The 22,043-nt window shown below is 37.3% G+C and overlaps 1 protein-coding gene across 1 annotated transcript in view; it reads right to left on the bottom strand.

Annotated features, from left to right (window-relative positions):
* LOC127422868 (uncharacterized) overlaps positions 1–21,721 on the bottom strand; it is a 37,383-nt gene extending 15,662 nt beyond the window's left edge. The window contains exons 1-11 of the mRNA XM_051666676.1: positions 21,324–21,721; positions 15,563–15,731; positions 15,158–15,435; positions 5,141–5,310; positions 4,641–4,878; positions 3,691–3,818; positions 1,643–1,921; positions 1,203–1,298; positions 931–1,063; positions 558–679; positions 115–390 (exon numbers count right to left, since the gene is read on the bottom strand). Coding sequence (XP_051522636.1) covers positions 115–390; positions 558–679; positions 931–1,063; positions 1,203–1,298; positions 1,643–1,921; positions 3,691–3,818; positions 4,641–4,878; positions 5,141–5,310; positions 15,158–15,435; positions 15,563–15,731; positions 21,324–21,447 — 2,013 coding nt within the window. The 5' untranslated portion in view covers positions 21,448–21,721. The remainder of the gene's footprint in view (positions 1–114; positions 391–557; positions 680–930; positions 1,064–1,202; positions 1,299–1,642; positions 1,922–3,690; positions 3,819–4,640; positions 4,879–5,140; positions 5,311–15,157; positions 15,436–15,562; positions 15,732–21,323) is intronic.
* Positions 21,722–22,043: the final 322 nt, after the last annotated feature.

The raw sequence follows: 22,043 nt of genomic DNA, 5'->3' as shown, positions 1-22,043 counted from the left end.
GTAAGATACCAGGAATTTATCATAAATACAAAATATATTTTTCCATTTCACAGATTTCAGTTCAAGGAAAACACAATGCAATGCAAATGCATTCAGCCTAAAATAGGGACTTACTGCATGTCTGTATCCATAGTATGGTACTTTATCCCATGTAGCAATGAAAACCCATGAGGCAGAAAAGTTCAAGTTGGGGAAATATTGGTTTATGTCTCTTGTGGCCCGCTCCAAGAGACGACTATCTGTTACTTGTCGGTAAGATATGGTACCATAGCGTGTAATATCAATGTCTGTCCACAGTGGAGCGATGATGTCTCTGATTGATGCAGGAAAATAATCAGGATTCCACTGGTAAAACGGCTCATCAAATGTCAAGTAGCCCTTATTATTCACCTGCAGGACCATATTAAACATTATTACTGTTTATGGGACCCAAACATTGGATTTTAATAACATTTTAAAACAAAGCATACTCCATGTGGAACATATCGCTACTGATGTTGTTTTAAAAGATTTTAAAATCCAGTGTACAATGTCATGAAAGTGAAAATACTGTTTACATGAATTTGATTATAAATAAGCCCAAAGTAGACAAATGGCTCCAGTAGGGGGATCCGAAGAGAACTTCCCAAATCTTCCTGAGGGTTCTTTGTATCCTCATCTCCATATGGGTAGAATAAACCTGTAATTATAAATGTAATCTCATAACTTAAAATATATTGAAATATGTAATGTTAATTTGGAGTATAACTAAGTGTTATATTGAGGTTATACTATAAATGGTACGAATAAAATGTCTTTGAGATATTTTACTTTTGTTTACAGTTGCTTTGAGTTCATACTAGTTACTCTGGTCTTGATTTTTTATAGGTGGAGACTAGGTTGTAACTGAAATGTCTGAGAATCACTGCACTGTATTAAACAACACATTACCCTCCTCAGGTCCACAATCAACACGGAATGCCCAACGTCCAGGCACATTGACATTGCTGGAGTTGGAGAGCATATTTTCATCAAGCACAGGAATTAAAAAATGATGTGTTGAGTTTCTTGTGTCATAGCCAGCCTAGGTAAACAATAATAAATGAACAAAATTCATAGACTTTTGAGCATGTATTCCTCTGTATAATGAAAGACATTTTAAAGTTGTCCATAATATTAAAAGAGTCCCAAATTTCAGTAATATGGTTCTAATAATTTCTAACCTGAAAATGTTGATCTGTTGATGAGATATTTCCATAGTTCATCAAGAGAAAAGACAAAGAACCACCAGACACCAAAACAACTTGAAATGATGAACTCTGTAACAGAAACAGAACATTATCTTAATAGATAAAAGACAGAGATAAACTATTTAGGATTAACCCCAGTGCCTAAAACCTGAAGTGTGCAAAAATACTTTCTCCTATCCCAACTTCAAAAAAATAAAAAAGATTTATTTTTTATCTTTTTCCACAGAAATTATAAATTTCAGCTTGAACTAAAAACAATATTTGCATTCACATTTTATACAATTTACATGCCTTAAGGATCATGATCAGCTTTTTTTTAATGCTATTTAAAAACTTTTTGGTTTGGAATATAATGGTAGCTATGTGGGCCTACCATGGGTTAACTACCAGACATGGGTAAGAAGAGAGCTTACCGACCATGAGTTGTTGAAGTATGGGACTTTATCCCAAGTGGCAATGAGGAGAAATGAGGCAGTGAAGTTCAAATTGGGGAAATATTGGTTTATGTGGCTTGAGGCTCCTATTAAGAGTCCACCACGGGTGACCTGGTGAAAAGAGATGGTCCCATTGACATGGTTGTCCATGTTTGTCCAAAGTGGAGCAACGATGTCTATTTTCAGTTGTGATACTGAAGAATTCGGTATTGGCTGCGAAAGAGGCCCATCAAATGTCAAGTGTCCGTTGTTATTTACCTAAAGCAGAGAAAATACAATATTACAATACAGCCATGTCAATGTGCCTGTATATAAATTATTGAGATTAATTTAAATATATATATATATATATATATATATATATATATATATATATGTGTGCTCAAAAGTTTGCATACCCTTGGAGAATTGGTAATATATGTACCATTTTTAAAGAAAACATGAGTGAGCAGGCAAAACACATTTCTTTTATTTCTTATGGGATTCATATTCAACTGTAGGTTATAACAGAATGGCACAATCATAAAACAAAACATGGCAACAAAGAAAAAAATTAAATGACCCCTGTTCAAAATTCTGCATACCCTTAGTGCTTAATACTGTGTATTGCCCCCTTTAGCATCAAAAACAGCGTGCAGTCTTTTGTAATAGTTGTCTATGAGGCCCCAAATTCTTGCAGGTGGTATAGCTGCCCATTCGTCTTGGAAAAATGCCTCCAGGTCATGCAAAGTCTTTGGTCGTCTTGCATGAACCGCAGTGGCGCAGTGGATGATTTTAAGGTCAGGAGACTGTGATGGCCACTCCAGAACCTTCAACTTTTTCTGCTGTAACCACTGGAGGGTCAACTTGGCCTTGTGCTTAGGGTCATTGTCATGCTGGAAAGTCCAAGAGTGTCCCATGCACAGCTTTCATCCAGAAGAATTCAAATAGTCTGCCAGTATTTTCTGATAACATGCTGCATTCATCTTACCATCAATTTTCACGAGATTCACCGTGCCTTTAGAGCTCACACACCCCCAAAACATCAGTGAGCCACCACCATGCTTCACAGTGGGGATGGTATTCTTTTCACTATAGGCCTTGTTGACCCCTCTCCAAATATAGCGCTTATGGTTGTGACCTTAAAGCTCTATTTTGGTCTCGTCACTCCAAATTACAGTGTGCCAGAAGCTGTGAGGCGTGTCAAGGTGTTGTCGGGCATATTGTAACCGGGCTTTTTTGTGGCATTGGCGCAGTAAAGGCTTCTTTCTGGCAACTCGACCATGTAGCTCATTTTTGTTCAAGTATCGTCGTATTGTGCTCCTTGAAACAAACACACCGTCTTTTTCCAGAGCAGCCTGTATTTCTCCTGAGGTTAGCTTTGGGTTTTTCTTTGTATCCCGAACAATTCTTCTGGCAATTGTGGCTGAAATCTTTCTTGGTCTACCTGACCTTGGCTAGGTATCAAGAGATCCCCGAGTTTTCCACTTCTTAATAAGTGATTGAACAGTACTGACTGGCATTTTCGAGGCTTTGGATATCTTTTTATATCCTTTTCCATCTTTATAAAGTTCCATTACCTTGTTACGCAGGTCTTTTGACAGTTCTTTTCTGCTCCCCATGGCTCAGTATCTAGCCTGCTCAGTGCATCCATGTGAGAGCTAACACACTCATTGACTATTTATACACAGACACTAATTGCAATTTAAAAAGCCACAGGTGTGGGAAATTAACCTTTAATTGCCATTTAAACGTGTGTGTCACCTTGTGTGTCTGTAACAAGGCCAAACATTCAAGGGTATGTAAACTTTTGATCAGGGCCATTTGGGTGATTTCTGTTATCATTATGATTTATAAAGAAGCCAAACAACTATGTGATAATAAATGGCTTCACATGACCACTATCCTTAAATAAAAGACATATTTTCAAAATCAATGCCAGAATTTCACAATTTCTGCCAGGGTATGCAAACCTTTGAGCACAACTGTATATATATATATATATATATATATATATATATATATATATATATATATATGAAACTTACATAAATCTGTTGATAAACACGCCCAAAATATACAAAGGGATTTTTCAATAATACTAGTGGAGAGCTTCCATCATCTTGAGAGGGGTTCACTGTGTCTCCATTTCCAAATGGGTAGAAAATGTCTGGAACTATAAAATGTTAAAAACAGTTGATCTACAATAGAATGTATATGTCATGTACTGTATGTAGCAAATTAATTGTATTGTGTTGTAAGACATTAGAAATGCATTGACTAGTCAAAGCAGCACTTTTAGTCCAAGGCTTTTTAAAAGTATTTGGAGATGACATGTAAGTGAAGACAGAAATTTTTGCCCCCTGAAATCATGCTGCTCCTCACGCTGGAGCATCAAAAGCTGCTTTTGATGCAGTGGTCAGAAGTTATTTAAATATTAAACAAAAGTCAATGAAATCAAATCGTCTTTTGCTATTTGTAAATAATATCATTTTATTTTATAATTGAAAAAAATAAAAAAAATAAAAAAAATAAAACAGAAACATAGAGGCTGGGGTAGCCATGCAACCTAATATATTGCCCTATCTCCACATGAGTTAGTATTTGTATTTATTAGTATTATGTCAGTATTATGAATTCATCTTACAGATTTTCTGTTTGTGTGAACTTAGAATGGCTTAGCAACTGAGTAAAATACAGAGAATTGTTTTTCAGAAACTGTCATGCCCCTTTAAAACCTATTCATATAAAATACCATTTAATAATTATTTGTTTTATATTTAGAAATGTATTTACTTTCTTTTAAATAAGAGAAAGTATAAAACATGAATAAATCAATAAATCAATAAAGTCAATAAATAATAAATAAGTAATAAATAAATAAGACCACCAGAAAATGTTTTGGATGTATATGATTACAATTTTACAAATTCTGGAATTTATTATTGATAATTTCATAACGGGCGGGGAGGAATGAATGTCCTAATTTCACTCTTACCTAATATATCTTCACCATCACATAGAAAGCTGCTGTCCTTATCTTCACCATCAGATGTAAATTTCACAAATCCAATGTCTGTTCCGTTAACATTCTCCAAGATCCAGTTTTGGAACTTAGAAACTCTAGCATAGGTATTAGGTGCAATTTCAGTACCACAAGGAATCCCAAAATTAGTGACACCAGCCAAGATCCATACAGAGCCCTGCTTACATTGTAATGGGCCACCAAAATCTCCCTGAAAATGAAAATGAAAAAGGCAGACAGAGAGAAAGAAGAAACTTGGAATCATAATAATAATCATTAAATTAATTTGAAAGTTTATGAAAAAAAAATTATCAAATGGGCCGTCACAACAATTCTAAGGGTGGACCCGAACCCCTCATTGAATTCAGTGGATCCCCATCATCACAGGGCACAGGACAATGGTGGAACATGTGTAAACCAAGACCAACAATTCAACAATGTTGTGGTATGAAATGCTTGTGGTATGAACTTACGTAATAAACCCCTTTGCATGTCTTTCTTCCAGCACAGATCATTGCAGGAGTGATTCTTGGCATGTACCAAAATGGGTTTTGAAAGTCTTGAAACTGAAACATGCAATCACACTCCTTGTTCCCCACCACTGTTACCTCTACTTCCTGCAGAGTTTGACTGGGCAGAAAATCTAAGGGTTTTAAGAAGAAAACTGATTTTTGAGACATTCTAATGAATAAATGTATAACTGTGATACTCTTACAGTACAAATGTGACCTTTTTAAAAATCTAAGTTTCATTTCTAAAATTTAAAAAATGATTTAAAATTAACTTTAAGTTATGTGTGAATGTAGGGGGATTATCAAGATAAAGCAGGTAATATTTCCTCAGAGAATAAAGATTCCTTTGAACAATCTTGAACTATTTAAAAAATAATTCAGGCAATAAGCAGTATGCAGTGTTCTAGGCCTGGCCCCGATGGGTTTACATCAGAGTATTACAAACCTCCATTATTTTATCAAGCTAGTATTTCTTTAATACACAAGATGAATAAAGATTCATTGGATCCAAGTTCATATAGACCTATAAGCCTTGATGTAGAAAACAAGGGTTATTTTTTATACTGGCTAAGATATTAGCTACTCGCCTGGAAAATGTCCTCCCCTCTATGGTCTCTCCAGATCAAACAGGATTGATTAAAAACCGACTTCTTTTATATATATATTAGAAGATTATTTGATATTATTTACACCCCTTATTCTAACCCCAATCACTCTGAGATACTTATCTCCCTAGATGCAGAGAAAGATTTGAAAGGGTAGAGTGTGACTATATTTTTTCGAACTTATCAAAGTTTGGATTCGGACCCAAGTTTATTTCATTCATTAAATTAATCTATGCCTGCCCCCAAGCTTCTGTACAAACCAATGGCAATAGTCCTAGTTCTTTCCTACTCAGCCATTCTACCATACAAGGTTGCCCTATTTCTCCCCTTCTATTTGCACTTGCTATAGAAACCTTAGCCATTGTTCTGCATACCTCACAAGCATATAGAGGGATATTTAGAGGAAGGAAGGAACATAAGGTGTCCTTGTGTGCTGATGATTTATTATTATATATATCTCAGATACTTCAAAATCACTACCAGCCATTTTGTCAACCTTAGAGGAATTTGGGAAAATCTCAGGATACAAGATTAACTTTTCTAAGAGTGTATTATTCCCTGTTAACAACATAACTGTACCTCATGCACCTTATTCCCACCCTTTCAAGGTGTCAGACTCTTTCAAATACTTGAGGGTCACTATTACTAAATGCCTCTTAGCATTATTTAAGGCAAACTTATCTAAATTACATTATCAGACATTACCAAAAGGTGGTCCAATTTCCCTAATTCTCTAGCAGGCCACATTAATATTGTAAAAATGAACATTTAACCAAAAATTGCATTCCTATTCCAGTGCATTCAATTTTTTATTAATAAGTAATTTTTCAAAAAACTTGATAAGATTTCCCTTTCGTAGGGAACTCCAAGCTGCGTCGCTTAGACGCTTTGGGGACACGTTAGTGGTCATGTGGCCTAAAGCCCTATACAATCATGCCAGTTCATTAGTACAAATATTTATTGTACAAGTTCTCAAATTCAAATCTACAATTTCTCGAGTTTTGCAACAGATTTACCTTCATATTTTTGCCCTCCCCCCAAACGAATGTGCCACTCTCGCCCATTAGACGTGCTCGTGATGGCTGGCTTTGGTGGCCATTTTCTGTTGAATCTGCGTGTGAAAGCCACGCGATTTGTGAGCCGCCGCCACTAAGAAACGCAGTATAAGAGGCTTTATTGTTGGATGGTAAGAAAACAAGATAGGCCCCATTGCCCCTATTGTCTTTTTTCTGTGTAGTTCTGAAAGAGCTCACATGAATGAGGAAGTTGGAGGCGTGGCCTCTGCCTCTCATTCTCTCTCTCTCCCCTGTTCAGATTACTGTCTCATGGCAGGTGAGATCCCGCATGGTCAGTGAACCCCATCCTGGGAATAAGGAGGCCAGAATAAGAGAAAATTCCCCAACTGAGTGATGGCAAACCAACGTGCTGAGTGCTTCGTCCATGCCATTATTCTCTGTGGATTTTATAAGGAGATGCGTGGTATTGAACAAATTTTTTTTTTTTTGCCCGATTCATGGTTTACGTAGGCATTTTTGCGAGAGAAGAGACGCTCACTGCTATCTCTGCTCGGTTTTTCGATGATGGCATGAATGTCGCTCATTTCAGACAGCTGTTGGATCTACATATTATGGTTTTGCAGTCCAACCATGTGCATCACGTAAAGGAGTGTCTGTTTGAATTCACCAGCTCCGTTTTGACTTTTCGTAGATTTCCCCCCGTGGATTGTGGTGGGAAATGTGTCAGTCAAGCTGAAACTTTTTTTTGCGAGGGTGATGGAATGTGTGCCTCCTTCTACGATTTGAGGTTAGCAAACGCTTCCCCCCTGCATGTTCACGTCTCACATGAGTGCTTGGAGATTGGATCGGCACCGTTCGGAGGACCACAGTCTTCCGGCCAGCCGAAGCCCGCTAACATGTTTATTATGAAACGGAGGACATTATTGAATCAAGTTCGCCCGTAGTTTGTGCTGGTGAATGAGCGTTGGATATTTTCAGCTTGAGTTTTTGCCTCTGCCTCCATTTCCATGGTCCCTGGGCACACATAATAAAACTCAATGTACAACACAAAGACATCAGAAGTTAGCCTGACATGCTCGCTGTGAAACGAAGCCCCCATTCAGCCCCCATTCATTGAATGAAATTGGACTGTGCAAACTTATCCAGTTCTTCCCTGTTTGCCCATTGGACAGTATCGGGACAAGTTCACCTTTGTGCATGCCTCGAACACCCAAAAAAACAGATTATAGCCCAGTCTCCCCATGCAGCTTGCACTGGGGAACAGGCAATGTGAATTTTTATCACAAATTCAGCCTCTGTCTCTGTGACCAAGAGTCCCGAGTCATGCATTATAGAATTCAATGTTCAACAAGCACAAGTGGTTACAAAACACACAGTTATAAGCACCACACTCTGTTCCCCAAAAAGAATGCTGGGGCTGATGTGATAAATCAGCTTGTTCCAAAAAGCATTTCCCCAAGTGTTCATACACTCTTTCCCAATCAAAATGCCAAGAAAGGAATTTTTCTGGAAACGTCTCTGCTGTCAGTACATTTAAGGGCAACCATCATTTATGTCTAATACAATAGGCTAAAACATTATCAAACCCCACTCAATCAGTCACAATAACAGAGGTACACAAGTTCCCCTCTGCTGTGTCAATGATTGCAGGGCAGCCCCCAAAAGCAAGCCAAGAGCGCCATCTATTGGTTACACATTGCACTGCAAGAGAGAATCATGCATTAATTCCTCTGTCTGTCCATAGCGGCTTGGTAGCAGTAAATACATTTATAGAATTGGGTCATTCGAACGATTAAGCATGGTTACTGTATGTAATTCAATTCAGGCGGGCACCACCAATGTTCTACGGGGTTATTCTGATAGAGGTTTCTGTTCAAGGATCACCACTGATTTGGGAAATCAATCGCTTTAAGAAAAGGGGGCAATGGTTAAGATTCCCCCCTCAGAGAGAATGTGGTTTTTACAGCCGTTATTTCCTAGTCCAGAAAAAACATAGCAGCTTGCATCCCATTCTGAATTTGAGACATTTGCATTTCACTCTAACGAAATGCTGAATCAGAATGTTGACACACAAACAAATAATAACGTTTTCTCAGATTTGCTTTTGGTGGCAGAGCGTACCAATTTTGCATCCTTCCCTTCGGACTTGCCCTGGAAACACCACGTGCATTCATGAAAAGCATGGATGCAGCTCTAATGCCTTTAAGGCTTCAGGGCATCTGCATTTTGAATTATCTCAACAATTGTTTGGTGTTAGCTCACTCAGAGAGTCTGGCTGCCCAACATCGAGATGTCGTTCTCAGCCATTTTAAAAATCTAGGGCTGCGAGTCAACATAAACAAGAGCATCCTGATGCCAAGGCAGCAGACTCTGTTTCTAGGTGTGGATCTAGACTCGCAAATGATGCAGGCATGTCTATCTCCAGCCGCATTCTGTCCTTACGCCATTGTCTAGCGATGTTCACAGTGGGACATGTTCTCCCTGCACGAACATTTCACAGGCTATTTGGGCTCATGATCACAGCATCCGCTGTCAATCCCCTAGGCTTGTTGCATGCAAGACCTTTTCAGTGCTGGATGATCTCTATAAAGGGACTACAACCACTGAAGCATGCGTTTTGTTCCATCATAGTGACGTGTGGGTGCTACCAGACACTGTTGCCATGGAAATGCAGGCACTGTCTACGGTCAGGCATTCCACCGGAACAGGTGTGTTGCCACAAAGTGATAATGACAGACGCCTCCTCTGTGGGTTGGGGTGCTGTGTCGAAAGTCGTCCAGCTCATGGAGTGTGGATGGGCCAGCGGCCGGATTGGCACATAAAATTGTTTGGAGATGTTAGCTGTGCTGTTGGCAATGACATTTTTCCTTCTGGAGATCTGGGACAATCATGTCATCATCCAGTCTTACAACAGGATGGCAGTGGCCTACCTCAACTGTCAGGGAGGAGTGTGCTCTCGTGCAATGCTGAAGCTGGGACATCGCATTCTTCTATGGGCACAGAACAATGTAAAGTCTCTACGAGCTGTACATGTTCCAGGCCAGTTGAATTTGGGGGAGGATCTTCTGTCCAGACAGGGTCTGATACCCTGAGAATGGACATTACATCCTCACCTGTTCGCTTCGAGCGAGACGTTGCACTGTTCCCTCTGGTTTTCTCACTCGCCCCTGGCAGCACTGGGCATCGATTCGCTGGCACATCAGTGGCTGATAGCACGTCTTTGTGCATTTCCTCTGATCAGCCTGCTGCACACAGTTGTGAATGATAGTTTATCCCTTTGCTGTGGCTGATCCCATTTTAAATGCAACAGCTCCATCAACGAGGAGGTTATATACATTCAAGTGGCGTATTTTCGCATCTTGGTGTGCAGCGCAAAATGAGAATCCTGTTCACTGCCCTATTGGTTCAGTGCTGGAGTTTTTACAGGAGTGTTTCGGGTCCAGGGTTGCCCCGGCAATGCTCAAAGTTTACACTGGTGGCCAAAAGTTTGGAATAATGTACAGATTTTGCTCCTGTGGAAAGAAATTGGTACTTTTATTCACCAAAGTGGCATTCAGCTGATCACAATGTATAGTCAGGACATTAATAATGTGAAAAATTACTATTACAATTTGGAGAAAAAAAAATTCAGAACTTCTTAAACTAGTTCATAGAGTTCTCATCAAAAAATCCTCCACGTGCAGCAATGACAGCTTTGCAGATCCTTGGCATTTTAACTGTCAGTTTGTCCAGGTACTCAGGTGACATTTCACCCCACACTTCCTGTAGCACTTGCCATAGATGTAGATGTCTTGTCAGGCACTTCTCACGCACCTTACAGTCTAGCTGATCCCACAAAAGCTCAATGGGGTTAAGATCCATAACACTCTTTTCCAATTATCTGTTATCCAATGTCTGTTTCTTTGCCCACTCTAACCTTTTCTTTTTGTTTTTCTGTTTCAAAAGTGTCTTTTTCTTTGCAATTCTTCCCATAAGGCCTGCACCCCTGAGTCTTCTCTTTACTGTTGTACATGAAACTGGTATTAAGCGGGTATAATTCAATGAAGTTGTCAGCTGAGGACATATGAGGCATCTATTTCTCAAACTAGAGACTCTGATGTACTTATCCTCTTGTTTAGTTGTACATCTGGGCTTTCCACATCTCTTTCTGTCCTTGTTAGAGCCAGTTGCCCTTTGTCTTTGAAGACTGTAGTGCACACCTTTGTTTGAAGTTTTTTGGCAATTTCAAGCATTGTATAGCCTTCATTCCTCAAAACAATGATTGACTGATGGGTTTCTAGAGAACGCTGTTTCTTTTTTGCCATTTTTTACCTAATATTGACCTTAAGACATGCCAGTCTATTGCATACTATGGCAACTCAAAAACAAACACAAAGACAATATTAAGCTTCATTTAACAAACCAAATAGCTTTCAGCTTTGTATAATATAATGGCAAGTGATTTTCTAGTACCAAATTAGCAATTTAGCATGATTACTCAAGGACAAGGTGTTGGAGTGATGGCTGCTGGAAATGGGGCCTGTCTAGATTTGATCAAAAATGACTTTTTTCAAATAGTGATGGTACTGTTTTTACATCAGTAATGTCCTGACTATACTTTGTGATCAGTCAAATGCCACTTTGCTGAATTAAAGTACCAATTTCCTTCCTAAACAGCTAAATATGTACATTATTCCAAACTTTTGGCTGCCAGTGTATGTTGCCACTATAGCGGCTTAACACGCACTTGTGAATGTAGTCTCTATTGGCAGACATTCTCTTGTTTCTCGTTTTATGCGCAGAGTACACAGGCTGACACCTTTTCGTCCCTTTATGGGATTTATCGGAACGAGACACTGCGTAGCCGGCCATACTCTCTAGTCGCTGCATAGGCTCGTGCCTCTTGCAGAAAATCTGAGGGGATGGCGCTACGTGTGACACTCATAAGGAGCCCATGATGTATCTCCTTAGTGGCGTCGCTTAAGTGCCATCAGCCAATGAATTGGTGTGACATTATCTGGAATAAGAAGACTCCTAGAATAAAAAAGATTTACTTATAAAGACCTAAGTCTAAGGGGGTATGGGATAACCTCATTTTCAATTTATTATTGGTCATTCAATATAAGAGCTCTCTCATTCACACTTCAGGGATCACTGGTTGACTGGTCTGAAATAGAAAATCACTCATGCTTCCCCTCGTGGCCAGGATTATTTTTTTCAGCTTTATCTACCCCTCCTTCATTCTGAATAATAAACCCAGTGGTATTTCATTCTCTTAAGATATGGTGTCAAATCAGAAGACACTTTAAATGGCATGCATGCTCCATTTATAGCCCATTAATCACTCATTTGCTCCCTCCCTGTCAGACACGTTATTTCGCACCTGGTATGGGAAAGGAATTTGTTCACTCAAAGACCTATGCATTGATAAATGCTTCCCCTCATTCCAAGAAATTAAACCAGAAGCTGAATTTACCTAGCTCTCATTTTTTTATAAGTATTTGCAAGTACGCAGCTTGGTTAAAAATAATTTCTCATCCTTCCCTGATGATCCGCCAAACTCACCAATAGACTCAATAGATTTACTAAAGGTGGTGAATCTATTATATTTGATACACTATCACAACTTGAGTGTAATGTCACATTAGAATACCTACGAGAGACATGGCAGGAGGAACTAGGAATAAGTTTCATAGACGATCAGTGGGATGGGGCACAAGAGTGGGTTGACACTTCTTTAATGTGTGCTAGACATGGACTTTTCAAATTCAAGATATTGCACAGAATCCACCTTTCTAAAGTAAAGCTCTTCAAGATGTTCCCGTCTGTGGACTCAAACTGTGATCGATGTGGACAAGTGGGAGCCTCACTGGCACACATGTTTTGGAAGTGTCCTAGCATCAGTAATTATTGACTCTCAATTTTCTAATACTGTCGGACATTATAGGAAGACCTCTGGATCCTGACCCAGTTCTAGCTCTCTTTGGGGCTAAGGAAGATAACATAGCACTATCAAAGAGTCAATACATTATGAAAGTATTTGTTACACTCCTTGCACGAGGACTGAGACACACACTCACTCTTCTTGGGTAAGAGATGTTATGCAATACCTCCAGCTGGAAAAAAAATAAGTTCTCACTAAGGGTTAAAGGTCATACATTTTATTTTATATTTCAATGGTATTGTAGTGATTCCAACAAAGACCTAACCTATTTGAAACAAATGTACTGTAAGCACATTTGACATTTTTTATTTGTTTGTCTATTTATTTTTTTTATTTTTTTGTGTGTAAAAAGTTGAATATTGTAAAATATTGTCAATACAAATTGGAAAAGATATGTAATTGAAATGTCACATACATGTAGTTTAAATTACGTCTTGTTCTACTCTTAAAAAAGCAATAACGAGAATGTTTTAAAATAATAATAATAATAATAGCAGCAGCTTTTATTAGGCTATTGTCTAAAATCCTGTGCTGATCAGCTGGCCTCCATCTTCACAAAGATCTTCAACAAATCACTGGAAGTTCCCTGCTGTTTCAAATGCTCCACCTTCATTCCTGTTCCAATGAAACCCAAAATCACAGGTCGCTCTGACGTCTGTGGTCATGAAGTCATTTGAGAGACTGGTGTTGGCCCACCTGAAGGACATCACTGGACCCTTTCTGGATCCCCTTCAGTTTTCTTATTGAGCAAGCAGGTCTGTAGATGATGCTGTCAACATGGGATTGCATCATATCCTGCAACAGGCCAGGGACATATGCAAGTTCTATTTGTGGACTTCAGGTCGGCTTTCAACACCATCATCCCAGCTATTCTCTGGACTAAATTACACCAACTCTCTGTTCCCACATCTATCTGTCAGTGGAACACTAGCTTTCTGACAGACATGCAGCAGCTAGTGAGACTGGGGGAATTCACTTCCAGCAGCTGTACGATCAGCACTGGTGCCCCCCAGGGATGTGTGCTCTCTCCACTACTCTTCTCCCTGTACACCAATTACTGCACCACCAAGGTGCAAAGACACTACTGTCATTGGCCTCATCCAAGATGATGATAGTCTGCATACAGAAGGGAGGTTGAACGGCTGGCTCACTGGTGCAGTCAAAACAACCTTGAGCTGAACACGCTCAAAACAGTGGAGATGATAATGGACTTTAGGATGAACACCCCAGCATCGACCCCGCTCAAACAGCACTGTGGCAGCAGCAGTGGAGTCATTCAGGTTCCTGGGCACTACCATCTCACAGGACCTGAAGTGGGAGACCCACATTAACTCCATTGAGAAAAAGGCCCAGCAGAGGTTGTACTTCCTTTGCCAGCAAATATTAGGTCTATCGTGTATTTCTATATACTATACTTATATTTTCTATTCACTTTTTATATTTATTTTTATTTTTTATTATTATCTCTGTCTTGTTGTATTTTTTGTGCACTGGAAGCTTCTGTCACCAAGACAAATTCCTTGTATGTGTAAGCATACTTGGCAATAAAGCTCATTCTGATTCTGATGATATGCCTGGACTCACATCTCATGTGAGTGTACTTGATTTTTTTAAACATATTTTTCAAAGGTACTATTCATTTCTTTAGAGGTACAACATTTTAAAGAGAAAAAAATCATTCTTAGAGATCTTTTAAAACTAAGTCTCAGTCAGGGTTGGGGAGTAACGAAATAAATGTAACGGGATTACATTTTTACTTTATTATTTAAAATACAAAATATAGGTAACTGTATTCCACTACAGTTACAATTTAAATCATTGGTATTTAGAATACAGTTACATTTAAAAAGTATTTTGATTAAATTTATACATATAAATGATGCGATCCAAAGTGCATTTGAACAGCGGTGAAACACTTTCTGCTCATACGAGCAGACAGAGAAGTACGTTTGAAGTAAGTTTGGAGCAGAAGAAACAGAAATAAACCTTGTGTAAATTGTCAGCTTTACGCTAAGCTAAAATGCTATTTCTAGGAATTTTACATGCACGTTACCAGGCACGATCATATATCAAGAAAATTCACGTTGGATCATAATTTATTTTTTCTAGTAAGACCTTTGATATTAGGGCAAAAATCGTATTCTTGATGATAATTTTTTTTATTGTTTTCCTGTAACAATATCTAAAAGTCATTAAAACAAGATCAATTTGATTGATCTTGTTTTAGAAACAACACTGTGTAAGATATTTAGGTTTTTCAGAGAATGTATTTTTAACATGTGTATTTTGTCTTACTGTACTGGAAGAGTTTTTATAGTCAAAACAAGTGATAAAATCTACCAGTGCTGAAGAAGTAATCCAAAGTAGTTAGAATACGTTACTGACCTTGACCAACCCTGGTCTCAATTTATATCATAACTTGATAACACATTACCTCCAAGGCCACTGTATTCCCATCCAGTTGACCAGCAGGTGATGCCATTGTGAAAGACACTGCCATTAGCAGCTAGGCAGATTGGGCTGATGTAGTTGGTAAAAGTAACTGGTTTACTCAGTCTCAGCAATGCAACATCATTGGTGTGCTGTAAGGGGTCATAGTCTGGATGGGGAATGATGGATTGGATGCTCCGGTTCACCATGTTTGGATTGGAGATGATGGAAATGTTCTGGTTCTGTTGGCCCAGATGAACAGTCAATGAACTGGATAAGGGTCTGAAGAAGGAAACAAATCTGCTCAGTGTGATGGTTCTGAACATCTGTGGGAATTGTAACAACAACAAGCTTATCTTGACATTAAATCTTATATTATTTGATTTACAAATCTGTTTTGTTGTCTTACAAGAGGTAAACACATTGAGCTGCAGTGAGCACCCATTCACTGCTGATGAGGGATCCCCTGCAGATGTGATAATCAAAGTAATGTAGACTGACCAGCCAAGGCCAGTTACCTACAGATGCATTCTCACCCCCCACAATACAAGTGTTCAACGGGGCCACTTCACAGCATTCTGCTGAAGAGAATATTGAAGGGAAAAGTTTTCAATGAACTGAAAGAGTTGATTATATTAAGCAGACCATAATTTAACTCATTTACCAATTTTAGCAATTTTGATCCCTAAATTCATCATTACCATTAATTACTTTTTCATCCCATTAAAAGAGTGCAAAGTGAAAGAGTTTGCTTAAAGTTTGCTTATCACAATTATATATATATATATTGTGTCAAGCTGACCATTATTCAAATTGTTGAACATCTTCCTATTTACAGTATTAGTGTAGGGTTAAAAATAACAAAGGAATTCGTTTCTGTGCAGAAAACTCCATTTATTTGTGAAAATAGACCTCTTGCATTCCAGAGAGTGCTGATAGTGATCTATCAGCCCACTGGCTGAGGTTTTTGTGTACTGGGGCTCTGCAAATGGTCACAATTAGAATACAGTGGGGGATAAAAATGGTCTGCTGATTGGTCAGTTTAAATGTATCAGGTCTGTTTGTGGTCACATGGTCAAGATAAGGATAAAACAGGATTGTAACTTATGCTCTGGGCTTTTTCCTCTCACTCTTCTCTGGCTATTCTCTCTGGGCTCTGCTCTTGAGCGACTATATTCTTTTAAGTTCTTCATATTGCATTACAATAAGGTCAAAGTATGGTTCTAAACAATGCTCTCCTATATTATTAGCTATTCTAACTGCACATATTTCCGTCTTTGGTATAAGTAGCAGAAGGTGGTAGTCGACAAGAAATGCACAGTTTTACACCACCTTGCTGTTAACATTTCTTTAGTCACCTCAGCATTCCTAAAGCTTGAACCACTGTAGTTTGAAAAACCCACCTTGCATTAGCAAAAAATTAGCTCCTTCACAGGTTACACATTGAATGCATTGTGAATCTAAGCAGTGGTAGAAATGGCAGAGATTCACTGGGGGTACCCTAGTTTGGGAGTCAGGGGGCATTTTAAAACTATACTATACTATAATACTATACTCTAAGAGCCGGTGCTGGTAGGTGAACGTTGGTAGCCAGCTCGCATATCAGAAGAGCCGAATCTATTTATAAAAATATAAAAAAATAAAGATATGAATAATCAAAAGATTTAAATGAATAGAATTAACTAATTCAAAGAACGAAAAAATAAATAAAATAATATAGGCCTAAATGCTCACCTGTTGTTCCTGTCAATCAGACTCCCAATGAACAGTGTCAACAGTGTCAGACAGTGTCAACCAATGAACCAAAGATGTGTGAGGGAGGGCGGAGCCAACTCACTCACAGACACAGTCACACATTGTTATTTATTTTTCTTTGATAAGGTGCAATATTCTATTATCATGTTGTTCAGATTGTATTCGTTTTGAATTGTAACATTTATATGCACTTTGTTTGTCTACATTAAAAAAAAGTTATACTTTAAATGCACGTGTAATATCATCCTTCATTTTTTTACATGTATTTCAATTTGTGGGATGCTGCAGTTTTGCTAATTGTTATTTCTTTTTCTTTGATATGGTGCAATATTCTATTATGCTGTTCAGATTGTATTCGTTTTTTTAATGGTTAGATTTATATGCACTTTGTTTATATACATTACAAAGATATACTTTAAATGCAAATGTTTAATAGCATTCTTTTTCATAACAAACCAATGCGTTTTTAAATACTTTGTGGTTAAGGAAGAGTATGATTTCATTTAATAATTTAATTAGAATTGTTTTAACACCAATCATAGTCAAACTATCGCAAACTGTTTGACTTGAAAAAATACAAAACATATTTTTTTTAAAGAGCCGTTTGGGAGCCAAAAGAGCCGGCTCTTTTTGGTGAGCTGAGCCGAACGAGACGGCTCACTGAAAAGAGCCAGAATGCCCATCACTATCTAATACTTCATTGTTTATGCGTGCATATTTGCATTGCTTTAACCCCTCTTTGTATGTCCCACCTTCTCGCACACCAATTGGTCGATTATAAGAGGCTTGCAGCAACTATTGGCCAAATTCCTGCCTGTCAATCTCACTGCGAACGCACAAAGCCCTGTTGTGTTCGGCATCAAACAGTTGCTTGACAGTAGCAGCAAATGCCAGCTGAGTGGAAACAATGCCCAAACGAAAGTCCAAATTTACAGAAGATTTGCACCAAAAATTCCCATGTTTTCGTCCAGGTCGAGATCCATGGGTAGCAGAATGTATGACATGTAAAGCTGGCACTTATGTGTCAGTTGCTAACAAAGGTGCAAGTGATTTAGAAGCACACATTAGCTCTGAGAAGCATAAAGGGTCAGCAAAAGGTGAAAGTTCATCAGGTAAATTAACAGACTACTTTTTGCAACCAGGTAAAATCACATTGCTTCATTTTCCATGGCCATTCAAAATAATAGTAATAGTACATAAAGGTACACTCATGGCATCAAACATTTTATTTTAGTACATGGACATTCACAATAATGTTGGACATTTTTATTTATTTATATATTTTTTTGTTATGCTAACAGAGTGTCTTTTTCACTGTATTAAAGTTTGCATTAATAGTAACACTATTTTAAACTCTATTATTCCAAAAATTATATTAAACTAAAATTTAGCTTGACATCCCTGTTTTAAGCTATTCCTCTACCAACTCTATGGCCTATTTGGATCTATTCAATGTGTTGGGCAAGCTACTCAAATGTGTAGCTATACCAACTCCTCTACGGAAAGAAATAGCTAAACTAAAACTGACAAGCTGAAAGCTACAGTATGCTTTCCTGTCGAGAAAGTAGCTAGTTACACTACAATTTACATGACTAAAGTAGCTTGCTTCATTTAAGCCCCTTCAAATTATTTATAAATTACTTATTTATAAAATACCAAAAATAATCACCTGCAATTAGATCTAATGCCTATTTATTAGAAAACAAAAAACATCTATCTAACATCTAAAAACAATGCACATGAAGCTGTTGAAATTAATAAAGTCTTTCTTCTTTGCTGGTAAACGATAAGATGCGGTGTTGGTTTCAGTTGTTTGTTTGAAGGTAATTATTCCACTTCATCAAATGCTATTTTTGTTCACTGAAGTATCGTCCCATTACTTTTTTAATGAGTGAGAATCCACTCCAAACAATTCAATGCGTGAGTCAGCTGTCTGAATGATTCAAATGGATCCACCATTTTATTGAAAACAACCATCTCCAAAGAGTGATTCAATCATGAATTGGACATCTTTCGATTCTTTATAGCCGACAGAAAATACCAGATACACTTAGGGGCGCATTTCATATAATTTTTAATAAATGTTAACATAAGAATGATTGCACACTGCTTGACAAAGACCTTAGTGGTTGAAAGGTTGCTGTTTAATCAATTAAATTATGTGGGAGCATATGTAGCAGTGTGCTGGCCCTACAATCAGAGAGCATTAGAATAGAACAGATTTGACACAGGAGGAAAACTGAGCTTAGTTCATTCATTTAAGTCTTCAATCATGATGGCCCTTCATGGTTTTACTTTTTCCATTTGTAAGAATGACCACAGGTTAGACCATGGACAACTCGTCATTAAGCTGGTCAGTGTAACTGGTTTCTATAAAACAAACTATAGCAATTTGTTAGTGAAAAAAACTTTTTCATGTTTTTGGATGGTTACCTCTCAGTTTAGTGCTCTGAAAATCACCAATCGTTAAACTCATTAAAGGTGAATTCTATTGTAGGAGAGGGGGAGGAAGCAATTGGCATTGGCTGTACAGCAGCTGTGGCTCATCTTTATTGGCAGGTACTGTAGGGCAGTGCCCCACCTACAGTAAATATTCATCTACTTGAAAAAATAGATCCATACTATAAACTGGCAGTAATGTCATTTGTTAACCCGTAAATGTGTTCAAAATACTAGTTCAAAAATTGAACAAAATACATGTATTTAAAAGCAGGCATACTAAAACTTTTCATTCTATTTTTAATGTAGTCGAAACCTCCATTTCACTTTGTATGATAGCTATGAGCATGTGAGGCAAAGAATCTGTTGTCCACCAGAGCTCCACAGCTCCCCTCTTTTTTCCAAATAGAGCACAACAGTGTTAATGGCCCACCTTTTCAGCTGTCTGGGTGCCGGAAGTATTTTTCCCATTAAATTTTTTTTTTATAGGTTTTTCATAAAATCCTTCATAAAAGAGTTGTAAGCCATGAACAAAACCAACCAGCTCTGAGGTAAATAACGACATTATAAACTTTGATTTTAAGCACAAAAAAAAAAACAAAAAGAAAAGAAAAGTAAATCGGACAAAAATGCAATGGTACAAGACTGACACTGATATTATACATACCGTCTTTTACGAGGGCACAAACTACAATACCATGAAGCATTGCGAATTATGAAATTAAGTATCATTTAGTTTATCAAATAGTTTATCATAATTTGATAAACTATCAAAAAATTTAAACTACTGATTTTAGGTTGATTTTAGGTTTACATTCTAAGAATAGATACAGTACAATATATTTTAAGTTTACTGGAAAACAACTGTACATATTTTTTTATATTTTAGGTAATTTAAGGTAGACAAATTAATAATTACAACAAGCAAAGTTTCCTTTCATGGTCATTCAGAAATTATGATTTATTCACAATGAAAGAGGAGCAAGGAAATGAAAAATTATAAATTCTCATCCATGTGGACTATGTTCTTCAAACAGAGAGAGAGAGAGGATACTAATTTGAATATGCACTGAAAATTAAAGTTCAAACTTTCAACAGAAGGGAAATATTCAGTGTTGCAACTGTCCCTCTGTTCCAACTGTACTCGGTCTACCCCTACTTTTAAAGCATTGTTTGAGTGCCACCTTGTGGCAGAGTTATGCAAGGATACAACATGTTCTTTCAGGTAGCGTGATTGTGTTCATCGAGTTGAATAATGTAAAACTTCCATGCAGTTATAAATTATCCATAGAGCTCAGAGCAAGAATCTGCCTCATATCTGTGACCAGCAACTAAATATATCAAAGTGCCATAAGAGTAGCAAAACCAACATTTACCTTAATAAGGAGTCTTATTACTCTGATAATTAAATATGTATACAGTATGGCCATCTTGTTATATATATTTTTTTATCTAATTTGTTGTTTCTTTACAAGTGAATGTTATATCTAAGTAGTCATGCAGGCCACAGACTCAGTGCAGGTCTGGACATCAGGAAGACATGGAAATGAAATGATCAACATACATTAGATTGATAACTGTATACAGTGACATTATTTCTAGTCCTTTCTAACCCTTAGCTTGCCATGTGTTACAAGATTATTATTTTTTTTGCACTTTATTAATCAATTTGTTTATTTATTATTTTATTTTTATTTTGCCTATAATTGTTTAGTGTTTCTTTATACAGAGGAAGTTTGCTCCTTGAACTTGATGGATCAACACCCATTTTCTGATTTTCTTGCATTGGAAGTAATCTTTTTGCATTGATTTCTAACTGAAAATGCCTGAGCAAAAGCAGATTTGTAATAATACTGTGAATATTTACTTGTAAAATATTTTGTCCCCTATATAGGGTGAATACTGTCCAAATACATAACTCATTGAGGATCTGAAATTGTAAAATAATAATAAATAAATAAATAAATAACACTTACTGATAAGAAATATCAGCATCAGATATTTGAGGTATCCCATTGTTGTGAAGACAGTTGTAGTTGCCTTTATTAAGCTTTGCAAATGAGGAGAAAATAAATAGTAAATATATCCATTATCATTCATAAATATGTAGAACACAAAGTAATAATTAAACAATAAAAGCCTGGTCCAATGAAAAAGTGCTATTTCATCTGTATCAAAAGAAGTTCAGTAAAATGTAATATAGCCTACAAACTCACCTAACCCTCCAGCGTGTTGAGAGCTGATGTGTTTGAGTATTAAATAAACACTACTTTTGTTATCTACGATGTGACACCTCTAATCTACCATATGCAAATGCTGAATGAACTATGTAGGATGACATCACATGAATATAAGGTATATTAAGCAGTGTGAAAAATCTACATTTAATTCCATTGTTCTTGTGCAACTCACACTTTAAATTGACCATGCGATGCCAAAATTACTGTATAAATGTAAACCAAGGGAAACTGCAAATGGATAAATGTTTGTTGTAAACAACACCATATTGGTTTGACAAACTCAAGTTAAAGAAGATTTTTTTTAACACTGTTCCATAGGTTCTGTGTTCAACATTCAAGCATGAAGACTTAAAACTAAAGTGTAACCAATGCAATAAAGAAAATCATGATTAGCTTGCTATTTCTGTTATTTATCAATCCATTAACAAAGTTGCTTAAACCTTTGTCTAACAGTGA

The sequence above is a fragment of the Myxocyprinus asiaticus genome, chromosome 32 (genome assembly GCF_019703515.2).
Source record: "Myxocyprinus asiaticus isolate MX2 ecotype Aquarium Trade chromosome 32, UBuf_Myxa_2, whole genome shotgun sequence".
NCBI classification, from domain to species: Eukaryota; Metazoa; Chordata; class Actinopteri; order Cypriniformes; family Catostomidae; genus Myxocyprinus; species Myxocyprinus asiaticus.
This window is presented reverse-complemented; position numbering and strand designations above follow the sequence as displayed.